A 24078-nucleotide genomic window follows, 5' to 3' on the forward strand; every position below is an offset into this window, starting at 1 on the left:
TAGAGCCAGCAGTGCAATGTGGGAAATTTTATAAGGTGTTGCTCCTTTTTGTGACTGTCAGCATGGACAACACAAAACCGTCATTCTTAAATTAGGAGAATGTCTATGTCACTGGTTTAAACATAGATACAACCATTGATTTTTACTGGTGATAATTTAAAAGGCAGAGACAAAAATTCAATTATAAACCTGTCTCTATTTTATTACCTAAGTGTGATATTTTATATATGGTATTTGTATTCAAATACAAGGGCACATAAGTGTCTGTTTTAAGAAAACGAACAATTTGGTGTAAGATGTATCAGTGTTTAGCATATTACTTAGTGTAAAGGAGAAACAAAGAACACCTTTGTTTCTCCTGGAGAGCAAATTGAATAGAAGAATGAATAGAATTCCATGTTCATGAAATTTGGTTTTTTACTGGAGAGTAAATAGAAGTATAGCCAAACTGTTTCATTCAAAGACACTGGAAGTATAAACTATAGCCTAACAGCACTTTATAGGCTTATGTATTACACTCCCCACTGTTGCATATGTATTTTATTTATTCCCACTTAGGTGGGAATGTGATTTGTGAGCCTTAACTGTGTTTAATGTTAAATTAAACAGTTACATTGTGTGGGAGTATGTGCTTAAGTTTCCTTTCAGCATATTGTTGAGCATTCAGTACCTTTGAGGTTTTACTGAAGAATATTCTGGACTTGTCATTGTATTTTTCACTGTTTTGGATTGTTGCAATAAAAATGTACATTGATCAAGTAAAAGGATGAAACTAATCATTGGCAGCCATTCATTGCTGTTAACGTCACCAAACATGCTAAACTGTCCATCTGAGAGATATAATCTCCCCAGCATGTCCTGTGTCTGCCCCAAGACCTCCTCCCGGTGGGACATGCCTGGAACATCTCACCCAGGAGGCATTCAGGAGGCATCCTCCATCAGATACCCAGACCACCTCCTTTCAATGTGGAGGAGCAGCAGCTCTACTTTGAGCTTCTCAAAGATAGCCAAACTCCTCACCCTATCTCTAAGGGAGAGGCCAGCTACCCTTTGGAGGAAGCTCATTTCTGCCACTTGTACCCGCGATCTTGTTTTTTCGGTCACTACCCTCAGCTCGTGACCATAGGTGAAGTTAGGGATGTAGATCGACCAGTATAATGAGAGCTTCGCTTTTACATTCTCTCTTCACTACGACAGACATGTACAGCGTCTGCATCACTGTAGCTGCAGAACCGATCTGTCTGTCGATCTCCGGCTGCCCTCACCCTTCACTCGTGAACAAGACGAGATACTTAAACTCATCAACTTGGGGCAGTAACTCACCCCTGACCCAGAGTGGTAATTCCACCCTTTTCTGACTGAGGACTATGACCTCAGACTTGGAGGTGCTGATGAACCACATCATTAAAGCAGATACGAGATTCAGAGAGCAAAGTGGAAGCCTTTTGCCACTTGACTACTGCTAGAAATTCTGTCCATAAAATTTATGATCAGAATCAGCCCTGGTGCAGTCCAACACCCACCAGGAACAAATCTGACTTATTGCTGGCTATGTGGACAAAGGTCTTGCAATGGAAGTATAAGCACTGATTGGCTCTTAGATGCCCCATACTCCCAGAGCACCTCCCACAGGACACTCCGTGGACAAGGTCAAATGTGCTTTTGAGACTGAGATCACACTACTAGATCTCTAATATTTATTCTATTCTTTATCATCTTATCATCATAAATACAAAATATAATAAAAACTAAACTGAAACTAGCAAACTCACCCTGTCTGTGTGAGTGGGTTTGCTTCAGGCCTACCTTTTCCTGTGTTATGACAGATTTTTCTTACCGTTGTGTAATTAACTGTTATTTCATATCTGCTACAAGTAGATTTTCTGAATGAGCCTTGCTTTCAAGAAAGGAAAGATTTTTCATTGGTGGAGATTTGATGAACCAGTGTCCATAAAATTGTATGCTTTTTCCACATCAATGATGTCATCCTGGGCTATGGAAAATATGTGTTTTCTATGTGCAGCAAAAAAGAAGAAGAAGAAGAAATTACTGTGTTACAGCAGCCAATTAAACAGAAAATACAAAAAGGTTTACACCTTAGTAATTCAAAATCTGGTACAACTAGGAGATTAAATATAAAAAATGGTAGTGTAACCCACACAGGAACAAAAGTATAGATACATGCCTATTAAATGTTTTGGTAGCCTACACCAGGGGTGTCCAACTCCAGGCCTCAAGGGCCGGTGTCCTGCAGGCTGTAGATGTGTCCTTGATCCAACACGGCTGATTTAAATGGCTAAATGACCTCGTCAACATGTCTTGAAGTTCTCCAGAGGTCTGGTAATGAACTAATCATTTGATTCTGGTGTGTTGACCCAGGGTGATATCTAAAACCTGCAGGACACCCGCCCTTGAAGCCTGGAGGACACCGCCCCTGAGGCCTGGAAATGGACAGCCAGAATGCCTGAACACCAGGGGTGGGCACGAGTGTCTGGTGTGCCCTGCAGGTTTTACAAATGTGTCCCTTGAACCAACACAGCTGATTTAAATGGCTAAATTATCTCCTCAACATGTCCTGATGTTCTCCAGAGGCCTGGTAACTGAACTAATCATGTGATTCAGGTGTGTTGACCCAAGGTGAGATCTAAAACCTGCAGGGACACACGCCCTGAGGGGCCTGGAATTGCCCACCCTGGCCTACACATTTTGATAGTAATCAAAAATTTGTGGCAGAGTCAGTGCTGGGAAATTTCCTGCCAGAATCCCTGAAGCTTGTCAACGGTGACCAAAAGTGTCTGGTTAAGCTGCAGCTTGCAACAAGACTTACGCAAAGGCTGTATTTTTGATCCTGCGTTGATTAGAAAAACCACAACAAAAAAACACAACAAAACCTCCACAGCAAAACCAGCAAAAAAAGCATTTCCTTCTGAATTATAATGGACTAAACTGCAGTAAAATACAGGAACTTTAAATGTGTACATAAGCTTAGTATTTGGGTATTTTTTTAAGAAGAACTTTAAAAAGACACGTGTTAGCACAAGTTATATGAGGTATTGTTCCTCTTTGTGAATCTCAACATGCACTTAAACCGTAAAATACCTAAAAATAACTAATACAGTGTGTGACATTTAGAAGCACGTGGGGATAAGTGTTTGAAGAGGATCAGGTATTTCACTGAAGATCTTCGTGCTCTTGCTGAATGTGGGCGCTACACGTGGGTTTGTTTTGAGGTTATACGAAGGTTTTAGGTCAAAGGGGCTTATTTTAAACCGAAGACCGATACAACAAAGGAAAAGATGTGCATTTGAACCACTGAACTAGGTCATGATGCACGGACTATAAATGCAATTGCTTACTATAAACTTTCCACCAAAACCACCTCATGTCTTGGTTACATATTTCTCATTTCTCATTTCTGGTTATTACACATAAACTACCACAAGTGGCAAGTGGCTATAGCTTAATACAGAAGAAGAAGTCCACACAAGTGTATTAGGTGTTGACTGACAAAAGACAAAGACAGAAAAGTCAGTAAATCAGTGCATTTCTGCGTGAGTGAGCAAATAGTCTGTATCCATCAGGTCAGGCGTCTACCCATCATAACAGCCACCTGACAAGACTGTCATGGTCCTCCTGTGCATCGCTGCCATTCTCTCTCTCCTTCTATCACTATGAGTGTGTGGATGTGTTGCATGTGTGTGCCTAACCATGCTTTGTCTTGCACGGGTTTGATCCTTCCAGAATTCCCACCCTCCACCCGGGCACACCTGACGCAATCAAGCTCACCTGTTTGTCATGTGCTGATCAACCTGCCACTACTTATACTGGGAGAGATCCTTTAATCTTTAAAATTGAAACCTGCGCGAGTCAGTCTGCCGCTTATGTTTGTTGACGATTATTTATCTGTTCCTCTCTTCTGTGGAGAAGCCCTTGCGTTTTCCCGCTGAGAGAAATCTGTGTGAGAGCGATGGATGGAGGAGATTCTGTTCCTGTTCATGTGCGATTGAAGCTCAGAGCTCATTAATGGACTTTCCTCTCCAAAGGACCTTGTAAATCGAGACTGTATGATTTGCGTTCATGAGCACTGCAAATAAACTCACTTGGCTATATGATAAAGTAATGTGATGATACACAAAGTAACACATTACTTGAGTTTGCTTTCATAGGTTATTAACATGGAGAGAAAACAGGGAGTTATGCATTCTGCAGCCCGGATTCCTGGTTATTGCATAGAAACTATCTCAGGTGTTTCCAGGTTTTAAACCGCAGCAACTGACAGAATATTTACACAGTTAGCTTCAAACACATGCTGGGGATGTAAGGTAAGTTTAATTTCATCATCATAACTTTTCTAAAACGTTAAAGCATCAACCAATATTACTTTATTATTATGAAGTTACAACCACTTTAAAGTTAGTATATAAAAATGTACATGCATAGATATCACTGTTTTATTCCTAGCAGTTATATATTCTTATTAATATATTACAATATATATTATAATATTTCTGATTTGCATTGCTTCGCAGACTTTATTACATCCAGTTTATGACCCCATATTACCCAAATAAATAAACTGCAATTTAATATTATGCAGTTCAAACCATTATTGTTGTATTACTTGAATATTACATGAATGTTACTTTGTTAGTTAAGTGAGAGTTAATGGCACCATGTCAACAGAAATACCTGTTCCTTCTACAGCTCCCATGACTTCCTCCTACTCATGTCACAGGACTCTCATCTGTCACTGTTTAACTATTAGCAGCACAGAACTTCCAAAGCTGGATGTTTTCACCACAGAAAACAACAGCACACAAGCAGATCTGGCACATGTGCTCATTTTATTTCAGCATTTATATGAAACTACAAAATCATATTTTACATTTACAAAGAATATGAAATTAAAATATTACACAAGCTTTTAAAACTAAGTTGATATTGCCGTTGTTTAACGACATATTTATCATTTGCAGCAGGCTGCACGAGACGGACGTCAGTGGAATATAAAAGAGTGAAGTGTTTCTTTAGCTGGCATCCACCGTGTGCGTAAAAAGCTCAGATGGTCTTCTTTTTCCGCCCCTGTGAGCTGCGCTGGTGGATTTTCTGTGCTTTATTCCTAAAATAAAGATAGATGGAGTTACTTCTCTTGCTGTTTTTTTTAGAAAATCAAAACATTTGCTCTTTATTCTGTTTCTAAAAATCTCACCTTATGCGATCGACAGCGTCCATCACCCACTTCAGAGCTGGATCAGCGCATGCTTTCCCCTTCTTTGTGTGGAAACTACGTTAAAATAAAGCAATATGTAAATGTTTATACACCCACAGTAAAAACTAACTTCTTCTCAAGTATTTTTTGATCTTTAAAGCAGTTTGTTAAAATAATTTTAAAGATGCTCACATGATGGCATTGATGCGACACATCTCTGTGTCAGTCTGGACTGAGTACCCCTTGATGATGGAGTCCTGTAACCTGCCTATCATGTACCTTCGACAGCAGTGAGGATAAGCTGTGAAAGAGTATAATATAATGTCTGTATCTGCCAGATCCCAGCAGTGGAAATGCTGATGTGTAAGTGTATGTGATTAAGGGAGAAAAAAAAGAAACGAAAGAAACGAAGACAAGTACTTACCAGCAAATGTGCTTGCAGTCAGACAAACAGTAAGTGCGATCACCACCACAGCCTTGATTGGCAGCATGTCCTTTGTGTTTGTGGTGGCAGCAGTGATGATGAAGCTATCTCACTGTATCTGGTGGCTCTTCAGGTTGAGTCAGTGAGGCTGTGCTGGTAATGTGCTGATCACAGCAGCTTCATAAATACTTCAGCTCAGCCCACAGCAGAAGAAGCATTACATCATGAACAAAACAGTGATAGTGTTTGCAATCATTGGTATGATTATGATTATGATTGTATGATTGTTGTATGATTGTTCAAATTTTACAGTAAACTTCAGAAAAAATCCTGTGTAACTGTTTTTAACTGTTTCTCTATTTCTATGTTCTGTATATCATCATATTGATGTGTTTGTACTGTACAGCACTGACTTTATTATGTTTGAGAGTGTCAGTGTAAGCGTTCCTCATGTTCTACAAGATCAAATCCAGAGTACTTGTTGGTCTGACCCGAGTCAAACTTAAGTTGGCATTAAAAAAAATCCTCTATTTATGGCCTCTCTGGACATAAACAGATGTGTCCGGGTATATTTTAATTATGGCTTCAAAACATACCATGTTTCTGTGACAACAGGCCATCAGGAGACATAAAATGATAAAAAGAATATGGGATTATAGATGTGAGCAGATTCTTCAGTGTGGAGAAAAGCAAAGTGGAGAAAATAAGAGATACCGATTTAATTGTACGGCTTCCTCTGACTGATAGGGGACTGTGGCAGGTGTTTTTAACCAGCCTTTTTGTTTTGATCTGTGATACTAATGGCATTAACAGTGTCTGCTTTCGACTCAGTCTGCTCTTTTACTTGTTGGATGAATGTGTAAAACGCTTGACTATGGCGTTTGGGGTTTTATGTGTTTGGGTTAGGGATTTTCAGGCACTTTGTTTACATTTTTTGAGACTGTGTGACTGTCAGTCCATGAATTTCTTTTGCCTTGACCCTTTTAGGGGAACGTAACAATATCTATCTTATTTTATCATAATAAATAGAAAGCATAATAAAATATATCATCTGTAATATGCCCTTATATCATGTCTGCTACATGTAGATTGCTTTTTTCTGAGTGAACCTTGCTTCCAAGCAAGGAAAGATTTTTTTTCTTTTACTTGGCGGAGACGTGATGGATGAATGCCCATCGAATTCTGTGCTTTTCCACATCAAATATATCGACTTAGACTATGGGAAATTTGTGTAAATTACTTTAAAAATGTCCATTCGTGGTGCCTTGTGGCCAAAAAAATGTGGATGCCTTGTTTGAACATTTAAATCACCACATTTACAATAAGTTAGAATTCTGCATTCTCAGTTTGTGATAATGTAATTAGAATATAATGAGAAATACTTTGTTTATCACAAAAGTTGGGAAGTTACTGTGTTACAGCAGCTGATTAAATAGAAAAATACAAAAAAGTGATGCAATCAAAGTCTGATGCAATAAGGAGATTGAATAAATATATATAAATATAGTCAAAGTTAGAATTTTTTCTGGTGTACACAGCCTAAAGATAATAATTCAACAGCACACAAGCAGAAGTTGTTTTAGACTTGGAACAGGTACTCATTTTATTTGAATTATTAGATGAAACTACAAAACCATTAATAAAACAAATGACTCTTTTTATAAAATATTTTATAAACGTACAAAAGCAAAAAACAATATTTACAAAGAGGATAAAGACATAATATGATACAAGCTCTTACAACTAGGCTGAGATATGCATTGTTGAACAACACATTTGCCATTTACAGCAGGCTTTTCAAGCTGGAGTTCACTGGATTTAAAACTGGTGATGCATTGCTGGTTGCTGGCTGCACGCTGCAGGCTGCAAAGCTCACATAGAAAACAGTTTGCTGTTGCTGGCATCCTTAAACAGCTTAGATGATCCTCTATTTCTGCTACTGTGAGTTGTTCTGGTGGACCTTCTGCGCTTTAGTCCTAAAATGATGATAGATGGAGTTACTTCTCTTGTTGTTTGTTTCAAATCAGAACATTTGTTCTTTATTTTCTTTCTAAAAATCTCACCTTAAACGATCAACAGCGTCCATCACCCACTTCAGAGCTGGATTGGTGCATGCTTTCCCCTTCTTTGTGTGGAAACTGCAATAAAAGAAAGCAATATGTAAATGTTTATACACCCACGGTAATCATTAATGCTGTCTTTAACCTTTAAAATGATTTTAATGATGCTCACATGATGGCATCGATGGGACACATCTCCTTAATAGTCTGGACTGAGTACCCCTTGATTTCAAAATCTCGTAATCGGCCTATCATATACCTTCGACAGCAGTAACGATAACCTGTGAAAAAAGGAAAGAAATTTTGATTCGACAGCTGAGAAGCAAAACTTGTGTATAAATAATTAAAATTAAAGACGAAAAACAGAAAGGCAGCAAGTACATACCGTCAGAAGTGTTTGCAGTCAGACAAATAGTGAGTGTGATCACTATCACCATGGCCTTGATTGTCACCATATCTTTGTTTCCGTTGACAACAGTGATTCTGATGATAAAGTGGTCTCGCCTATCTTCAAGTGGAGTGAAAGGGGGTGCACTGTTAAGCAGCTTCATTTATACCTCAGCTCTGCCCACATCAGTGGTGCTAGACTGTCATGAAAACAGCCCTTTTTTTTTTTTTAAAGAACCCAAAGTTCTGTCCAACCAAGGAAACTTCTTAATGATAAATCCTTACACAAGGGGGGAAAACCCTTTTTAATTAAAAGGCTAATTAAAAATGTACTTTCTATAAATCAAATAAAGTTGTTACAAATTTGCTTGTATTTAGGGCACAATAATTAAGCATCATATTATATATTGTATTTAGACAAAGAAATGTGTAAAGTACAAAATTATTAAAACTGTCACATAAAAAACTGTGTGGTTAAAAAGTATTGCTCGCTGAACTGAATTTATATAAAGGCAAAATACAGATGCTTTTTGGAAAAGCTTTTTATATTATTCAGTGCTCATTACGCCATATGTTGACCAAATATAAACAAGAAGTTGTAATTATAGGAAAACTGAAAAGAGACATATTGGGTCACACATGTTAGGCATGTGACCAGTGTGACCTGCGTTAACATACCCCGATAAGACAAAACCCTTACAGAGCCAGCCGTCCAACATGGGATGTTTTATAGTTTTATAAAGCGTTATTCCTCTTTGTGACTCTTGGCATAAACTTAAAAGATAAGAGACATAAAAATAATATATATATATAGATATATATAAAGTATGTGACATTTAAATACAAGTGGAGATAAGAGTTAAAAAAGGATGAAAGTTTCACTGAAGACCTCCGTGCTCTGACTTCATGTGGGCCGCTACAAGTGGGTTGCTTTGAGGTTGTACTAAGGTTCTTTTCTAGGTCAGAGGAACTTATTTTATACCCAAGACCCATGCAACAAAGGAAAAGCTGTGCATCTGGAGCACTGAAATAGGTCATGATGCGCTTATTGTAAGTGTAATTGCTTATCATGAAGTTTCCAACAAAACCACATCACCGATTTCCTGCACTTTGCAATCTCATAGTCAAACATCATTGAAAACCATATATATATATATATATCTTTCTAATGCTTTTACTTTACTTATAATATTCTCAACAATGATATCTTTAGATAAGATATACTTTATTCATCCCCCCAAAAATGGGAGATTACTGCGTTACTTACAGAAGCCAAAATTAAAAATCAGCTTATCAATTCAATAAAATAAATGTGATATCACAAAAGAAAATGGATGGGGAAACTGAAAAAAATCAATAAAACAAACTCATTTAAACAGAAAATGTCCCTCATGTTCCCCAGATGAAAGAGTCCCTGTTCAACCCTGTTCAAATAAGGTGAGATGAGATGAGATGAGATGAGATAACATAAGATTAAATGAGATTAGATAAAATAAGATTACATAAAATGAGCAGAGATAAGATAAGATAAGATAAGATAAGATAAGATAAGATAAGAAGAGATGAGATGAGATGAGAAGAGATAACATAAGATAAAATGAGATTAGATAAAATAAGATTACATAAAATGAGCAGAGATAAGATAAGATAAGATAAGACAAGATTAGATAAGATAAGATAAGATAAGATAAGAAGAGATGAGATGAGAAGAGAAGAGAAGAGATAACATAAGATAAAATGAGATTAAATGAGATTAGATAAAATAAGATTACATAAAATGAGCAGAGATAAGATAAGATAAGATAAGAAGAGATGAGATGAGATGAGATGAGAAGAGATAACATAAGATAAAATGAGATTAGATAAAATAAGATTACATAAAATGAGCAGAGATAAGATAAGATAAGACAAGATTAGATAAGATAAGATAAGAAGAGATGAGATGAGATGAGATGAGAAGAGAAGAGATAACATAAGATAAAATGAGATTAAATGAGATTAGATAAAATAAGATTACATAAAATGAGAAGAGATAAGATAAGATAAGAAGAGATGAGACTGAGAGGAGATGAGATGAGATAAAATGAGAAGCGATAACATAAGATAAAATGAGATTAGATGAGATTAGATAACATAACATAACATTACATAAGATGAGATGACATAAGATAAACTGTTTAATTAAATAGAAAGATTAAACAGAAAATACAGAAATGTGAAGATCTCAATAAATCTTAATATGAGTGTGACAAAATAATGAGCTACAATCTAAAACAATTTCAACTATTGTTGCATAAGGTGGTGAAGCTCCTCTATCTGTCCTTGTGACATCATAGATCAAACAGATGCTCTTCAGCTACATGTCAAATAAATCACATGAAAGAAAAAAACAGCCATTTTTACAGAATGGAACTTTGCTTTAGTATTAAACTGTACAGCTAGCACTGTATGTTGTTGAATCTACCGGTACTACAAAAGAGAACAGTGCGATGTCTGTCATAGCAGGAGAGGATCAAGTGTAACTAATGACATTGTTTGCGTTCTAACCATATTCGAGTAAGACATGGCAATACATCTACAGTAAAGACTTTCAAATTACAAAACAAGCGCTGAGAACTTTCAGTGAAGGTCAACAGCTAAGATGAAAACAGCTTGCGGTTATACTTAGAGATAGAAGCCCATGTCTTGTTTACATGGGCTTCTGATGTTATCTGTCTAGCAGTAACATCAGCAGGATGTTTAGTTATGAGGTTTGGGGTTTCTGTACATCATGTCCCATCTTCTCAATTAAATCTAACTTATTTACAGTGATGACCTAGCTAGATATTGTACATTTTAGAAATATTATGACAGAACATCTTCTATTTAGTATTTACGGGGTAAAATTTCCAGCATCATAATAAAGCACCCAAAGTCAAAGTAGAATATTCATTATGCATCAGTGTTGCATTGTTTTGTTTTGGGTTTCTTTTTCTCAGTTTTTTTGCATCCTCTGCAAAAAAAACTGAGATCAGGAATGAGACCGACTTATTACCGGCAATGCGGACCAAGTTTCTTCAACAGTTACATAGGGAGCGAATGGTTCGTAGCAAAGGGCCAGACACCACATACCACCGAAGCACCGCCCACAGGACATTCTGAGGAACACGGTTTCCTTTTCTCAGTCCACAAAACACATGTAGACTGGTTGGGCAAACTCCCACGCACCCTCAAATATCTTTGGTAGGATCTTTCGTCCACTGTTGCACGACCAGGAGGAAAACCGAATTGTTCCTCCTGTATCTGAGGTTCAACCACAGTTGCTCTCTTTTTCAGTACCATAGACCTTCTCAGGGAAACCATGGAGTGTGACCCCTCTGTATTTTGAGCATACCTTCTAGTCCCCCTTCTTAAAGATGAGAACCAATCCAGTCTGCCAATCCAGAGGCACCGCCCCAGATCTCCATGCGATGTTGCAGAGGTGTATCAACTAACGGCCCTACAGTATCCAGAGCCTTCAGGAACTCAAGGCAAACCTCGTCCACCCCAGGGGTCCTGCTACCAAGGAGTTGTTTAACTGCCTCAGTGACCTCGCCACCAAACTCCAAGGAAATGGAGATGGAGGAGGGGACTTTTGTACCATTCAGTCATGGACTACAACATACAGCTGGCTATGTGATTAAATGTTTTAACACAAGTAGAATAATAAACATATGCTAACTATTATTACATAGCAAATTGTAACATAGCAAGGTGTTACATGTTCACATTATTATTTTAAAATCTTAGTATCATGAAAGTAAGCAATTTTGCATAATGTACACATAGAGGAGGGGGTTTCGGTGGTAGAAAAAAAGACGAGTCACATTTCCCGTATGACTCAGACAGGGTTTTCCACCTCCCTGACCTCTCGTGGGACATTTCCCTTCCATCTCACACAGTATTTAAACTTCACTGCCACAGGCGGTTACAATCATTTCATCACTGACTCCCTGAGAATCCTGATCAGAAAACTGATTCACTGCTCATTTACTGAGGATGGCAAAGTTCGCCGTGCGTGTCTCCGTACTGCTGGTGTTGCTGCTGGTGGCACTGAATGAAAGCAGTGAGTATGGCTTCCACGATTATTCACTGAGACGTTATTATACTGTTTTTTGTCATATTGTCATATAAAATGCTGTTTTCACTGAAATGTCTCATTCTTTCCTTTAAAGGTTCCAAGAAATATTGCTGCACACGGTACCAACAAAAACCTGTCCCAGTAAAATGGCTGAAAAGCTACACAGTCCAAGATGATAACTGCAATATCAGGGCAATAATGTAAGGAAAAAAATCACAACTGCAACTAAAACACATAATCAACACTGACTGCCAGCTCTGATGTGATACTAATGTCCGAACCTTTTTAATCATCAGTTTCAAGACTGTGAAAAACAGACATATCTGTGCCAATCCTGAAGACAAGTGGGTGAATATTGCCATTCCGTTACTGCCACGGTAAGATCAATTCCTTACCCTATCTGTAGCTATCAAACACCAGAAGAAAAAAAAACACTGATTCAAGATTAGTCTTGTGTTTCTGATTTCTAATCCTTTCCTTTTTTTTTCTTTTTAAACAGAAAACACTGAGGACAATCGGCATTCACGGAGCTCACTTGAGGGCATCAGTTTACATACTAGTTCTGTAAGAGTTAAATAGCATAGTATTGTATTTTATGTTCTGTTTTTTATATTTTTTATACTTCATTTGTATAACATGATTCAAAGCTAATAAATACAGTATATTTTTTTAAAAATATATTAATAATTGCATCCGTTGCTTTTTATTGACCTCATGAAAAAACACTACTATTCTGCATTACTATTTAGCAGTAAAGCTTACTGACACAGCATGAGTACGCGTTTACAGCAAGAAAAGAAATCCATTTTACAAACAGAAGGGAGTATCAGAAAACAGCGAAAGATTAAAAGTGAGAAACGAACACTTTAAAAAAATAGCACTTCAGTACAGTAATGGAGTAAACATAAACAAGAATTTCATTTTATGAGATAGAAGTAAGACAGAGACTTAAAACAATAAAATGTGGAAATAGGATGATACTAAAAGCAACAATAGATATAAATACAGCAAAAACTAATTACAAGAGACACAATAAAGATGCATAATACAACCAAAGTGTAAAGTACAAAAGGACCGCATTTCAAACAAATGTTAAAGAGAGCCAAAGATTTGGTCACAAAGGGGTGCAGGATGACTGGTATAGACAAAAATGATGCCAAATGTCCTCATGAACTGTGTATAAAGGTAAAACAAAAATGTAAAATGACTAATGAGTGATGTGAGAGAGACAGACAACCACAAGTAGGTGTCTTTCTCCTTCCTAGGAGTGTGGCGTGTCCTGCATGCCCACAGCCAGGCACTCAAACCAAAAAAAGAAATGAAGAAATTTATTACAGCACCCACACAGTCCACACAGTGCAGATCCCCATCAGATTAAAAAAGGCAGATTAATAACCTACAGATTTCTACATAATTATCAATTCACACAGAGAAGGTGGTATTCAGCATTTACTGCTTCTACATTTACAGTGAGGGAAATAATTATTTGAGCTCCTGCTGATTTTGTAAGTTTGAGCACTTACAGAAAATGAACAGTGTAATTTTTATGGTAGTTTCAGTTTAACAGAGAGAGACATAATATCAACCAAAAATCAAAAAACAACCAAAGAAAAAAAGTTATAAAAATATTTGTACGCTGCTGAGTGAAAGAAGTATTTGATCCCTAAGCAAAACACGATTTAGTATTTGGTGGAGAAACCCTTGTTGGTAAGACGTTTCTCTCGTAGTCGGTCACCAGGTTTGCACACATCTCAGGAGGGATTTTGGTCCACTCCTCTTTACATAAACCCTTTAGATTTCTTGGTTGTCTCACAAAACTTCAGCTCCCTGCACAGATTTTCTGCAGGACTGAGATCTGGAGAGTTGCCAGACCACTCCATGACCTCCATGTGCTTTTTCCTTTGTTTCCTTGGTGGTATGTTTGGGTCGCTGTCATGCTGGAATCACCCATCTTCAGGGTTGTGGCTGAGGAAAGGAGGTTTGAGACTGACTGAATGTCACATGGCACACAGCCAGTCTCTGGGAGCCGCAAGTCTGGCTGCTTTGCAGAGGATAGACTATTATTAGTGTGAATGCTTGTAAAAGCATTCACAGTATTGTTGTTGTAATCTTTATTAGTGTGAATGCTTGTAAAAGCATTCACAGTATTGTTCTTCTAATCTTTATTATTCTATTTTATTATTATCTATTCCGCACGCTTTTTTTGTACTCCTACTCCTTCAAAACCGTTCAACTTAGAAAACCATTCAAACACCGTTAGATTCCTCTTCTTTAGGACATGACTGCTTTATTTTTCTCATTTTTAACATTTATATTTTTAATTTTATTTAACTTTTTCAACAAAATTTCCCATGTATTTCAATGGGGAGACCCTTCAAATCCTCATTCAACTTACTCATTTTTAAACTCCTACTACTTCCACATACGTTGACATAGAGCCACCATTCAAACTTTAAAACGAAGCCAAGACATTCAACCTTTCAACTTGTATTTATCTTTTCAATATCTATTATACTTTTCTTCAGTTCCAGTTTAAGTTTCATGATGTTTTTCACCCATTTCAGAGTTTATAATGGGTGTGTATGGGACAGAATGTTGGGGCTAGAGTGAGACAGCTCAACTGCTAGAGTGAGAGGAGCAAAAAATTAATCTTAAAATCTTTTTAAAACTGCTGCTGTGTCCACGGCGTTTGCTCTACAGGTCTGATTTTACCCTCAAAACGTAGCCATCGCTGTCCTCTTTCATCCAATGTTTTACTATTGTACTAGGTGTTATGGTTCTTTCATAAATGTCACCAAAGCACAGCCTCCTCCCTCCAACTCCTCCATAGACTCCAATGTTAAAATGGCTCAGAAAGTTCGTTTGAAAATCAGAAGAGCATGGTGTCTTTACACTGTCACCACGTCCATATAATAAACTCCACAGGCATGAAAACTGAGAATTAGGTAGACTGGACATTGCTGGCGCTCACGGTGAAAGAATTTTGTCAATACGACATGTACTTTTCATTTGGGAGCGATTTGTTTCGGCCTGACTTTTCTGTTCATTTTAAGCAGCAAAAGTGAGGTGCATGTCTGTGTGCGTGTGTATGGAGCCATTGGGTGCAGTCACTATAGCAACCAGGCTCACACCTGCCTGCCTAACGAGCTCTGTCTCTCACTGTGCCAAGATTCATCTTAAACACTTCTCTTTCAACTGCTGCTGTGTCCACAGTGTTTGCTCTACAGCCATCATTTTACCCTCAAAACGTAGCCATCGTTCTTCTCTTTCCAACAGCGTGTCTTTCAAAGCTCAGAGATGTAAACATTTAAAACTGTGTGGATCCAAGTGGAGGGATCACATTTTAGTCATTTAGTGATTCAAAGAATATGAACTTTTAATATTCATTCAGATGTTTTCTGACTCTAAATTTTCTTTTCTCATTTCTTAGGTATTTCTAATTTACTAATTTTTCTAATTGGGGGGATCACATTTTAGTCATTCAGTGATTCAAAGAATATGAACTTTTAATATTCATTCAGATGTTTTCTGACTCTAAATTGTCTGTTCTCATTTCTTAGGTTTTCCAAATTTTAATTTAAAAACTTTTCAGCTATTTTCCAACTTCTTCTGTGTGAACATCAGCTTTCAAAAGTTCTGCACTTTTGTTTTCAGGTTAAAAATTCTGTATTTTCCAGCTCATTCAACATTTTTAGCTTAATATTCAGTAATTAAGTCATTTCAGTGCATACATTCAGATTCAAGCATTCACACTGCAGTTTCTTCAGAAAATGCACTTTCTAGTTATTATTATATATTATCAGACGCTTTTTTGGCATCTATCTCCTTCAAAACCGTTCAACTTAGAAAAACCATTCAAACACCGTTAGATTCCTCTTCTTTTGGACATGACTGCTTCTACTTTTCTCATTTATAACATTTATATTTTTAAAATTATTCAACTTTTTCAACAAAATTTCCCATGTATTTCAATGGGAGACCCTTCAAATTCTCCTTCAACTTACTCATTTTTAAACTCTTATTACTTCCACATACGTTGACATAGAGCCACCATTCAAACTTTAAAACGAAGACAAGACATTCAACTATTCAACTTGTATTTATCTTTTCAATATCTGTTATACTTTTCTTCAGTTCCAGTTTAAGTTTCATGATGATTTTTTCAGCTGTTTCAGAGTTTATAATGGGTGTGTATGGGACGGAATGTTGGGGCTAGAGTGAGACAGCTGAACTGCTAGAGTGAGAGGAGCAAAAAATAAATCTTAAAATATTTTTAAAACTGCTGCTGTGTCCACGGTGTTTGGTCTACAGGTATGATTTTACCCTCAAAACGTAGCCATCGCTGTCCTCTTTCATCCAATGTGTTTACTATTGTACTAGGTGTTATGGTTCTTTCATAAATGTCACCAAAGCACAGCCTCCTTCCTCCAACTCCTCCATAGACTCTAATGTTAAAATGGCTCAGAAGGTTCGTTTGAAAACCAGAAGAGCATGGTGTTTTTACACTGTCACCACGTCCATATAATAAACTCCACAGGCATGAAAACTGAGAATTAGGTAGACTGGACATTGCTGCGCTCACGGTGAAAAGAATTTCGTCAATAGGACCTGTACTTTTCATTTGGGAAGGATTTGTTTGGGCCTGACTTTTCTGTTCATTTTAAGCAGCAAAAGTGAGGTGCATGTCTGTGCGTGTGTATGGAGCCATTGGGTGCAGTCACTATAGCAACCAGGCTCACACCTGCCTGCCTAACGAGCTCTCTCTCTCTCACTGTGCCAAGATTCATCTTAAACACTTCTCTTTCAACTGCTGCTGTGTCCACAGTGTTTGCTCTACAGCCATCATTTTACCCTCAAAAACGTCGCCATCGTTCTTCTCTTTCCAACAGCGTGTCTTTCCAAGCTCAGAGATGTAAACCTTTAAAACTGTGTGGATCCAAGTGGAGGGATCACATTTTAGTCATTCAGTGATTCAAAGAATATGAACTTTTAATATTCATTCAGATGTTTTCTGACTCTAATTTTCTTTTCTCATTTCTTAGGTTTTTCTAATATACATTTAAAACATTTTCAGCTATTTTCCAGCTTCTTCTGTGTGAACATAAGCTTTCAAAAGTTCTGCACTTTTGTTTTCAGGTTAAAAACTCTGTATTTTCCAGCTCATTCAATATTTTTGGCTTAATATTCAGCAATTAATTCATTTCAGTGCATACATTCAGATTCAAGCATTCACACTGCAGTTTCTTCAGAAAATGCACTTTCTAGTTTACATTGTTTCCCTCAATGACAGCAAAAAATAATTATATACATTTTTTCTGTAATCAACTGGTAAAACCTTTACCTAATTCATAATGTATTTTAGTAAATCTCTACAAAAACATTCTACACGTTTAGATTTTTTTTTCTGCTTTAAGCTTGATGTATCCATGAAATCTGAAACACGGTGTTCCTGCAGTTCAGAGATCCCAGCAGTGGGCGGCAGTGCCCGCAGCACAGGAAGGATTCACTGCATCACCGGAAGACCCCGTGTCTGTTTTATTTTCACCATCACGCTATGTCTGCTGTCGATATAACTTTTACTCATCGCTAAATATGTCACAGTGAGAGAAAACCGCTGTGGTTATGGATTTAAAACCACGATAAGATGAAGCGATATGGAGATGCTAGCGTACCTGCTGTGTGTGTCTGTGCTGTGCAAGCTAGCTCGAGCTAACGATGCTATTATATACAGTGACAGCTACGTGGCGAAATGAGCTTAAAAGAGGAGCAAGGTAAGATAAATACACGCATGCTGTTTCTGACATTATGTTTCCAACATCTCTTTGTATATTTATGTTAGTATGTCATTGTTATTGAGTGAGTGAAAGCTAAAACGTGAAGGTGAATATGCCATAAAAGTCAGTGATGCTCTGTAACGGCAGCTTCCTCTCAGATCCGTGCAGACTTCACGAATGCATAACGTAGTTAAGGTGTAATGCAAGTGTTATATGTAGGTAGGTACATGCAGTGAAGGTGGCCTTTGGTCCAGCAGGTTTCCAGGCTGAAAGCAGCAGGAGCCATGAAAGAAGAGGGCAGGGCAGAGTGCGGACGTCCAGCTCTGTATGAGGACCCGGACTTCCGCTGTGTGGACGCCTCCCTGTTCTCTGGCAGCTCCACGCCTCTGGCCAGACTGCAGGGAGACATCACCTGGCTACGGCCCCAAGTAAGCCTGTCAAGTGGAAATGCCCAGAAAATTCCTTATTGGTTATCTTCCCATTGATCGGGTGTTGTTATTGTTAAGATCCTGCCACATAGGGCTTAACATTTGTGGCCTATTAGCTTGTGCCGCCTCTCACAAGATGAGGGGATTTCCCTTTTCTGGTGGTTGACCTGATTATGAAGGACTCTTAAAGTTACTGCTCTGTATCTCACAAAAATAAATATGTGCAATTAAATTAATCTGCTCTGCTGTTTCCAGCCATATCACTGTCTCAGTCCCAATTATTATTTCCATTTCACATCTCAAGGAGATCTGCCCGTCACCAGCACTCTTCCCAAGCAACATCAGCCTGGGGCATGCAAAGCAAGGCCTGTTAGGAGACTGCTGGTTCCTCTGTGCGTGCACCTTCCTGCTCAAGAACAAACAGCTTTTAAACAAGGTAACACAGGCTGGTTGTCTCATCAGTTTGATTGTGTGAGCCCCAGCACTGGTTTTGTTCTAAATGTGGAGAATGTTCATCGTGTGTTTCCTGTTGTCACTCGCATTGTCGTTGGATCCTGTGTAGGTTCTGCCTGAAGACCAGCCACAGTGGGGTGACAGCAGGTACAGAGGCTGCTTTCATTTTCGCTTTTGGCAGCAGGGACACTGGACAGAGGTGACCATTGACGACCGCCTGCCCTGCATTAATTCAGCTCTCTGCTTCTCATGCTGCCACTCCCCCACTGCCTTTTGGGTTGCCCTCTTGGAGAAGGCCTATGCCAAGTCAGTTGATTCCTTGAGATTAACATGTATTTTTCAAACAAGACCTAATCATAAGGAAAAGTTTGAACCCCCCCTTTCCTTTCCCTTTGATCTTCTGCAGGCTTCATGGTTCATACGAGCGACTGTGGGCAGGTCAGGTGTCCGAGGCCCTGGTGGACTTGACAGGTGGTCTAGCCGAGCGATGGAGCCTGGGTGACTTTGGCTCAGAGGAGGAGCAGCGAACAGCACAGGACAGTGACCAAGTCAGAAGGAAAAGGCTGGACCTGAACCTTCTGGACCCTGTGAAGGATGACTGCGTGCTCAGCTGCTCCACTCACAGCACGCCCGGAGGTCAGAAAAGTGTCTGCTCACAGATAATACAGTGAGTGATGCTGTGCCACATCCATTGCTGGCCTTCTCTGTTTCAGGACTCACTGAACTGGATCAGTACCACGCTCTGACTGTCATGGAGTGGCTGGATGTGAAGACGGTGTCAGGGGGTGAAGTACGACTGCTAAGGATCAGAAATCCTTGGGGAAGACGCTACTGGGGAGGAGCCTGGGTATGGAGGTGTGTGTCAGACTTGTCTATTGTGGAGTATATCTGACACCCACATGTGTGGAGTTGAAGGTTGTTAAACCAGATGTTTCAAATTACAGATTACAAATGTTCTTAAGATTAAAGCTTTTTGAGTGCTCAGAAAAGTACTATACAAGAACCAGTCCATTTACTTTTTATTTACCTAATATTCTGGATGGCATTAGTAACACTTTGATGACTCTTGTGGTCATTTTGATGTATTTGATCAGATGTATCAGATAATGCATTTGAACACTGATTTAAATTGTAAAGTTAAATAAGTCACAACAAAAAAAAGAAGGCAAAACGAAACAGCTGATCTGTTAGCTGCTAATCTGTTAGCTGCTAATCTGTTAGCTGCTAATTGATGCTCCACACAGGAGCATATTCACATAGTTCTGGTGACAGCTCTTAAAGGTAGAGTTCTGCTGATATTTGGTGACTTAAAAGTCAGATATTCTGATATATCAACCAATATTTTGTCTTCGTTGTTTGGTTATTTATTTACTCATTTATGTTCGACTCTGTTTGGATCAGCTGCTTTATTGTGTTTGGAGTGTTAGTGTTCCCAACAGGGAAGTTGCAGAGTGCCATCTGGTGGACAAACTATGCAACATCAACACAGCAGCGCCTCTTCTATATCTCTTAGTTTTGGTTGATAGATTGGCAACTAGCTCATATCAGCCTGTCAATAAATAAATTGGCCAGGCTCTACTCAAAAGTTACTCAATCTATAAAGAGATTCATTAGGTTTGACAGCACTGGCTTTAAGATTTCAGACTTTAGTCGCAGCCATTAAGTATAACTGATGTCTTTGTTATGAAGTTATGATTTTATCTCACACTCACAGTTATTATACGGAATTTGGAGTGCATTTCTGGAATTCACGCCTACATCAACAAATTTGTAAATGTAGGGAAATCCAGATGATGTTTCTTTGCTTCTCTCTGCAGAGGTGCAGGTTGGGATTCTGTTGCCCCTGATTGTGCTTCGGAGCTACAAGCCAGGGTGGCAGAGGGCGAATTCTGGTTGGACGAGGCTGAATTTATGTCCCAGTTTGATGACGTCACAGTGGGCTATCCCATCAGTGAGGAAGGATACTTGAAGAGCATTTATACTGGTATTGCCTTATTTTGTTAAAGAGGTTTTCTTGTTTCAGGTGTTACTTTTTTGGTACCCTTGTTTTAACTTGACGCCTCTCTGCTCTGACAGGAAACCTGCTGACACACAGTCATCAGCTGGCTGGTCGCTGGGTAAAAGGGCACTCTGCTGGCGGCAGCCGAAACTGCGGCAGCTACGGCAGCAACCCCAAGTTTTGGCTTAAAGTGTGCGAGAGAGGAGAGGTGGTGGTGTCCCTGCTGCAGTGCCGGAAATGGAGAAACACAGAGAAATATGCACAAACCCCAGTCGAGGACAGCAACAACATGAAGCACCAGCATTACCAGGCCATCGCGCTGCACTTGTGGAAGGTTTGTTCTCTCTTTTAGTGTTGGTGTGCGCTCGTGTGGCTTTCCATCGCTTTACTGAAAGTATGTTTGCACCAGGTGGAAAAGAAGCGTTTCAATCTGAGCCGGATGTTGAACAAACCTCCTCGCGCTTCTACTCACTGCCATGCCTACGAGAGAGAGGTGGTTCTCCACGGGCAGCTGGAGCCCGGATTCTACCTTCTCATCCCCAGCACCTACCAGCCAGGAGCCGAGGCCCGCTTTCTCATCAGGGTCTTTTCCTCCTCTTCCATCTCCCTCAGGTAAAATGATCAAATTTTTCACAAAGTTATTCAATGTTTCTGATTTTATTTGCGCCAACAAAAAAAAAAAAAAATCTCATCCTCAGTGCCATGAAAAGCCCAGCACCCCCACTGCCTTTAACAGCAGACAGTGAGTGGGAGACCAGCTACTTCTGCAGCTCGTGGGTTGAGGGAAAGACGGCCGGAGGAAGCAGGAACTTCCTGTCTCACTGGCAGAACCCCTGCTTCCCTTTTACAGTTTCTGATGATCCAGCAGTGACATCAGGAGTTAACGTCAGGGTTACCCTGCACCAGAGCCGGCCTGACACGGATTTGCACCCTATTGGCTTCCACATTTATAAGGTCAGTAAAATACAAAGCGAGAGCATCACTGTTAGCTTAGATTATGTGACATCCGTCCTTCTGCAGTTCAGTCTATACACTAGGATAGATTTCACATCGCCTCTGAGTAGCTTAACATTATTTTGCTTCTCTTTATCCGGTATTGCTTTAAGTCAAAATATCTGCTTTTAACAATATAACCAGGTACTAGAAGGGCAATCTGAGCAGATGCTATCCAGGGATGAGGAGCCTGTGGCCAGCTGTGTCCCTCACTGTTACACGCAGGACGTCAGTCTGGCCTGTTCACTTCCTCCCGGGGTTTACTCCATAGTGCCGTCCACTTATCAGCCCGACTGCTCTGCAGGCTTCACTGTAAGCCTCGCTCGCAGAATACAAAGGTTAGCTCTGTCATCAAGCGGATGTTTTTTTTAATAGGTGACAATTTCTTGGTGCTAATGATGGTGGATCTGTGTGTGTCTTTCAGGAAAGTAGTGAAAAGCCAGGAAAGACTCGGGAAAGCCGTTCAGGAGGTTAGTGAATCTGAATTATGCATTGTACTATGTAACACGAGGAATTCATCAGGTGGAACCAAGGGATTTAGTGTCCGGGTGAACGTGTAATATTGTCCCAGTCCTCTCCATCCTTTCCTGTGTTATGAACTTGAATAATGACCACAAATGTAGTTACTGACGAACATTATGACATCACAGTGATGTTGACCTTTGACTATTTTAATTGTTTGATGTCATTGCTTCTCCATTTTATCCTATTAGACTTTTGTGATAATTTTCTTATAATTGACATGAATTCTTGCATTGTGAGCTTTTTGTAAAATAAAGGTGACCTTTAACCACCAAATTCTAATCATTTGTCCCGAGGTTCAGGTAAGTGTCTGTGCCAATTATGAAGGCCTGACAACTCGCACTGGAACACACGCTAGTACAATTATGACTTGTTAGCATGCCGCATATTTGCGTGACTTACTGCGTAGTTAACTGTGTAATGATTGTGGTCAGAAGATGGCAGCACTCAATAATCCCTCTGTCTTGTCTGTCTCTGTCTGGACGGCAGGTTTCTCACGTCTCTGTGATGCAGAGCTAGATCTCTGGGACCGTTGCTGCTCCACTAACATCGACTTACCTCCATTTGCCTCTTGGCCCGCGATGAAAGAACCAGCCAGACCACAGATATCGTGTGTGTGTTTGTGTGAGCATACATGTACACGCTCCCTGTGGATGAGAAGGCAAGCAGGCTTAGTGGGAATCCCAAAAAAAAAGCCTTTATCCTGAACCGCCGAGGCTCTGGGTTGATGGGCAGCTACATGCTTGTCGGCGATTAGGACATCAGAGGTTGTCGGTGGGCTGGGCTGCTAATGAAGTATGACGGGACTGGCTGGTGTAAACAAACAGCCGCCACTGAAGAAGGCCGCCGCTGCTCTTGCTCATTCACTCACTGGTGCGCCTGCCGGCCCAGAACAAAGGGCCCTCTCATGAAGGTCCTCGCGGAGGCACAGGGGGCAAGGGGCGAGGGGATGGTCTGCAGAAGCAGCGCCAACCGAACCACACCACACCATACCGTGATATACCACCCCGGAGCTTTCCTGCTGTCCCTCACCCCCAGACATTCTGCTTTTTATCTGGCTTTAATTGTTTGTTTCAAATACACAAACACAGGGGTTTTCATGGTCTTGTAGCCAATAAGCTCCCATAATTCTGTATAATGCCTAAACCGATTTGGACCAAAAGAAGTCCCAACTCCATCCTCACCCTCCAGCTCCCTTTGTTTGTGATTTTTTTTTTGCCGCCCCCCCTCAAAACTCGGTCCACAGCTCTGCTTGGACCTGAGCACAGCTACTGTTTGAAGGCGCCGCGAGAACAGATTACAAGCAGAGGGATGGAAAGCGATGAAACGAGGGTTGCGGCGTATCAGAGGAAGTCGCTTGCTCTGATGAAGCCGCTGTGTTGAGCCTGTGTGAGGCTGTTCTTGTGTGACGGTGTATGTCGGCCTGCACATACGTCTGCGCTGAAGTCACAGGGTTTCTGATTATTCAACAGAGTCATCAGACTCTGAAAAACTACAATTAACAGATCACAGTGGTACTAATGTGTATTTATTACATCTGAAAGTTCTGAAATGTGGAGAATAAAATAAAATTATTGGGACTTTTGCTTCATGTATGCATATTTCTTATTTACTTAATTTTTTGTGTATTTATTTTTACTTAATGCACATTTCAATTAAGTATAATGATCATGCTGGATAGCAAAGACGTGGCTCACCTCTGACCTTTTCGTGCTCATCACCAAGATCAA

The 24078-nt window shown here is 39.6% G+C and overlaps 4 protein-coding genes across 5 annotated transcripts; 2 read left to right on the forward strand and 2 right to left on the reverse strand.

Annotated features, from left to right (window-relative positions):
• Window positions 1–4527: 4527 nt before the first annotated feature.
• Window positions 4528–5772, reverse strand: LOC116323417 (C-C motif chemokine 20-like). The gene is made up of 4 exons (XM_031743754.2): window positions 5634–5772; window positions 5402–5510; window positions 5210–5284; window positions 4528–5119 (listed from the first exon to the last, which is right to left on the reverse strand). Exons 1-4 carry the CDS (start codon window positions 5698–5700, stop codon window positions 5059–5061), a joined length of 312 nt encoding a protein of 103 aa, XP_031599614.1. The 5' UTR covers window positions 5701–5772; the 3' UTR covers window positions 4528–5058.
• A 1445-nt stretch (window positions 5773–7217) lies between these two features.
• On the reverse strand, window positions 7218–8259 carry LOC116323412 (C-C motif chemokine 20-like). The gene is made up of 4 exons (XM_031743747.2): window positions 8079–8259; window positions 7866–7974; window positions 7697–7771; window positions 7218–7609 (listed from the first exon to the last, which is right to left on the reverse strand). The coding sequence occupies exons 1-4, from the start codon at window positions 8242–8244 to the stop codon at window positions 7570–7572; spliced, it is 390 nt and encodes a 129-aa protein (XP_031599607.2). The 5' UTR covers window positions 8245–8259; the 3' UTR covers window positions 7218–7569.
• Window positions 8260–11923: 3664 nt separating this feature from the next.
• Window positions 11924–12856, forward strand: ccl20a.4 (chemokine (C-C motif) ligand 20a, duplicate 4). Its single transcript, XM_031743742.2, has 4 exons — window positions 11924–12164; window positions 12274–12379; window positions 12476–12556; window positions 12679–12856. Exons 1-4 carry the CDS (start codon window positions 12098–12100, stop codon window positions 12686–12688), a joined length of 264 nt encoding a protein of 87 aa, XP_031599602.2. The 5' UTR covers window positions 11924–12097; the 3' UTR covers window positions 12689–12856.
• A 4787-nt stretch (window positions 12857–17643) lies between these two features.
• capn10 (calpain 10) lies at window positions 17644–23933 on the forward strand. 2 transcript variants are annotated; one of them, XM_031743752.2, is made up of 13 exons: window positions 17644–17950; window positions 18208–18381; window positions 18686–18817; window positions 18944–19140; window positions 19241–19470; window positions 19548–19689; window positions 20652–20818; window positions 20911–21167; window positions 21243–21445; window positions 21532–21787; window positions 21971–22164; window positions 22251–22296; window positions 22838–23933. In XM_031743752.2, the coding sequence occupies exons 2-13, from the start codon at window positions 18238–18240 to the stop codon at window positions 22865–22867; spliced, it is 1998 nt and encodes a 665-aa protein (XP_031599612.2). In that variant the 5' UTR covers window positions 17644–17950; window positions 18208–18237; the 3' UTR covers window positions 22868–23933. The 2 variants fall into 2 exon arrangements, with proteins under 2 accessions (XP_031599612.2, XP_031599610.2); XM_031743750.2 differs by having other exon boundaries at window positions 18211–18381.
• The last annotated feature ends 145 nt before the right edge of the window (window positions 23934–24078 follow it).

The sequence above is a fragment of the Oreochromis aureus genome, linkage group 18 (assembly GCF_013358895.1).
Source record: "Oreochromis aureus strain Israel breed Guangdong linkage group 18, ZZ_aureus, whole genome shotgun sequence".
NCBI lineage: Eukaryota > Metazoa > Chordata > Actinopteri > Cichliformes > Cichlidae > Oreochromis > Oreochromis aureus.